This window comes from Sardina pilchardus, chromosome 4 (genome assembly GCF_963854185.1).
Source record: "Sardina pilchardus chromosome 4, fSarPil1.1, whole genome shotgun sequence".
NCBI classification, from domain to species: Eukaryota; Metazoa; Chordata; class Actinopteri; order Clupeiformes; family Clupeidae; genus Sardina; species Sardina pilchardus.
The window spans coordinates 30299791-30302290 of record NC_084997.1 but is presented as its reverse complement, the minus strand read 5'-3'; the positions used below and the strand labels follow the sequence as shown (position 1 = coordinate 30302290).

Genomic DNA, 2500 nt, shown 5'->3' with positions numbered 1-2500 from the left:
GGGGCTGTCCCTGCGGCTTCAGCTGGAACGGAACGGTCGCCTTCATTGGCAAGAGGCGACTGAACAAACTCATTCCGGAGCCTCCGGCACCACCGACAGAACCTCCGGCAGGGACTCCTCCGCCGGTGGCACTGGCAGACACCGGGGGACAACTGGACGTGGGCGACCCGTTTCTTCGAACTCTTTGAGACATCTTAGCCCAGAACTTAACCACTGACACGCGAACTGAAGCAAAGTTACGTTAAGAAGAGTTTATCTCGCGTCTGGTCCTTTCAAAAGTATGTTTCTCTCCTTCGTCGGGACGAGTGGACCCAGTGTTGTCTCTCTCTAGACCACCATCTGGTATGCGGAGACTCCACAGCGTCGCATCACCCTCACAGCCGCATACTTCACTCGGTAAAGTAAACTGAACGAAATTTTCAGCCACGCACCGTCAACTCCTGCCAAAGTCAGCTTCCAAGGCTCTCATTGGACAACCCTATCCTCATGACAACTTCCCATTGGCCAGAAAGTGGATCCCTTTAATTTCTTAAAGTGACACGCTGAGGATTTTTTTTTCTTATCATGTGTGGAATTCCTTTCGGATAAATGTTCTTAGTCCAGAATCCAGATTATAGCCTACATTTGGCCTGAAAATCAGGGTTTGATCACTGTGATTGTAACTGATTTAGGCCTACTACAAGTGTACGCGTAATAGCGTAGTTCAGTAGCCTATCTCACAACTTTTTCACTGTAGTTTCTAACAGATACGGCATATGTTTTTCCTCTGAAGCTGAAGCAGAAGTGTCTCTTGGGCCTTGGGTAGTGGCTCTTGTGTGGAGTTTTAGTTTATGACACACATAGGCTCCAGATAAGTTTAACTGAACACCCCGGTACAAAATGCGCAAACAATTGGCGTTTTTATCGATATCCTTCTTACGTTATTTTATACACAGTAATCTTTCATAAAATGCTGTATCTCGACAAAAAAATAAATAACACGACAGCATTATACCTCATGGGACCACATGGAAGTCCTTCCGCATTGTAGCCTCTGTAGCCGTCTGTGAGGGGGGCATCGCTTTGTTATGAATAACACGTGTTCGTAAACTTGCTGTAAACGCGTGTCTGTCGCCCCCCTGTGGTACACTAAGGAGATGACAGTGTTGGATGAGCCAACATCATTCTTAGTAGTAAGTAGGCCACATGTGAGTCTCTCAAACAAAGTGAATCTCTGCTCAAGTTTGTCTTTACAGCTGATCCTGCTGGCAGTTCTCACCCTTAAAAACAAACAAACAAAAAATACAGTCAGGCTTTCTCGTCTTTACTGCAATATCCAGATGTCCAGGATATTGCATTTCTGCATATGAACGGCGTGTAATTCCTCCAAAACGGCAATTCTGATACTCAAAATACTGCAATTTTGACACTTGACGTATGTGCAGTCGAAAACAGTCTTGTTCCTCATATTAGTCAGAAAGTTTCAGCCTACAGGTTTTGGCTTTTGCCCAAAGACTATAGAGCTAACCAGTGCAGCCTATGCAAAAAGCATTCAGACTTGTCATTTGTGCCAGCCATCTGATAGCCAAACACACTTGTATCCTAGAGATATAGGCCTACACAGTAGTTGACCCTCTTTTCAATTGTATATGCATCTTGCTTGCCTGTTGAGGTGTCCGCGACCATGGCAACCTTGACAGGGACAACAAGGAGACGGACATTCCCAGCCGCACTCCCCCTCCGAAAAATTGCATCACCCTATCCCACCCAAAGTGTCTATTGATTTGCAAATGTATAGGCTACTGTATTTATTCTCATGCATAGCCTTATTCTACTCCCTTCATTCTATTCTTACGGTTCTGTTTTTTTCCTTTTTTTTCTTTTATGTTCTATTTGTTTGAGTGTTGCTTTGAGAGCAAAGATTAACCAGAGTCAAATTCCTTGTTTGCTTATGCAAACCTGGCCAATAAAGCTGATTCTGATCATGATTATAGTGTAGTTGACATGTAATATAGTATATACAGTATATATATTAATGTATAGTACCTATGTTAGTATATGTTCTCCATTACTTGTAGCACTGTCATGACTAATAGTGCTAAGGAAATCTCTTTGCAAGGGCTTCAACAGCGTTTCATGTGTAGAAATAGTTGTATGTGCACACTTTCCATACGACAAAGGGCTCGATTTGTGTTCATGATATTTAGCAGACGCTTTTGTCCAAAGCCACTTTCATGGTATGAAATCAAATATCAGCAGTGGAAATAAGGGATTTTCCTACAAGCAAAAAATAGACAAATTTGCAAATTCCGGGTAAGGTGACCAGGTGAGTCCTGGACACAGGGTTTAAATTCCATGACTTTCCCCTGAAAAAAAACCCCTGAATTTCCATGACCTACATTGTTTTACAGCACTTTGGTCAACTGTTGTTGTTTAAAGTGCAATACAAATAAAATGACATTGGCTATAAAGAATGGTACATTGAAATGACTTCACCTACCAAAGATCGCATAGCAGTCAT

At 42.8% G+C, this 2500-nt stretch overlaps 1 protein-coding gene across 1 annotated transcript in view; it reads right to left on the bottom strand.

The window, feature by feature from the left end:
* Positions 1-415, bottom strand: part of LOC134078958 (protein FAM117B-like) — a 12873-nt gene extending 12458 nt beyond the window's left edge. The window contains exon 1 of the mRNA XM_062535122.1: positions 1-415. This exon is cut by the window's left edge and continues 687 nt beyond it. Within this exon, the coding sequence (XP_062391106.1) occupies positions 1-193 (193 nt within the window). The 5' untranslated portion in view covers positions 194-415.
* Positions 416-2500: the final 2085 nt, after the last annotated feature.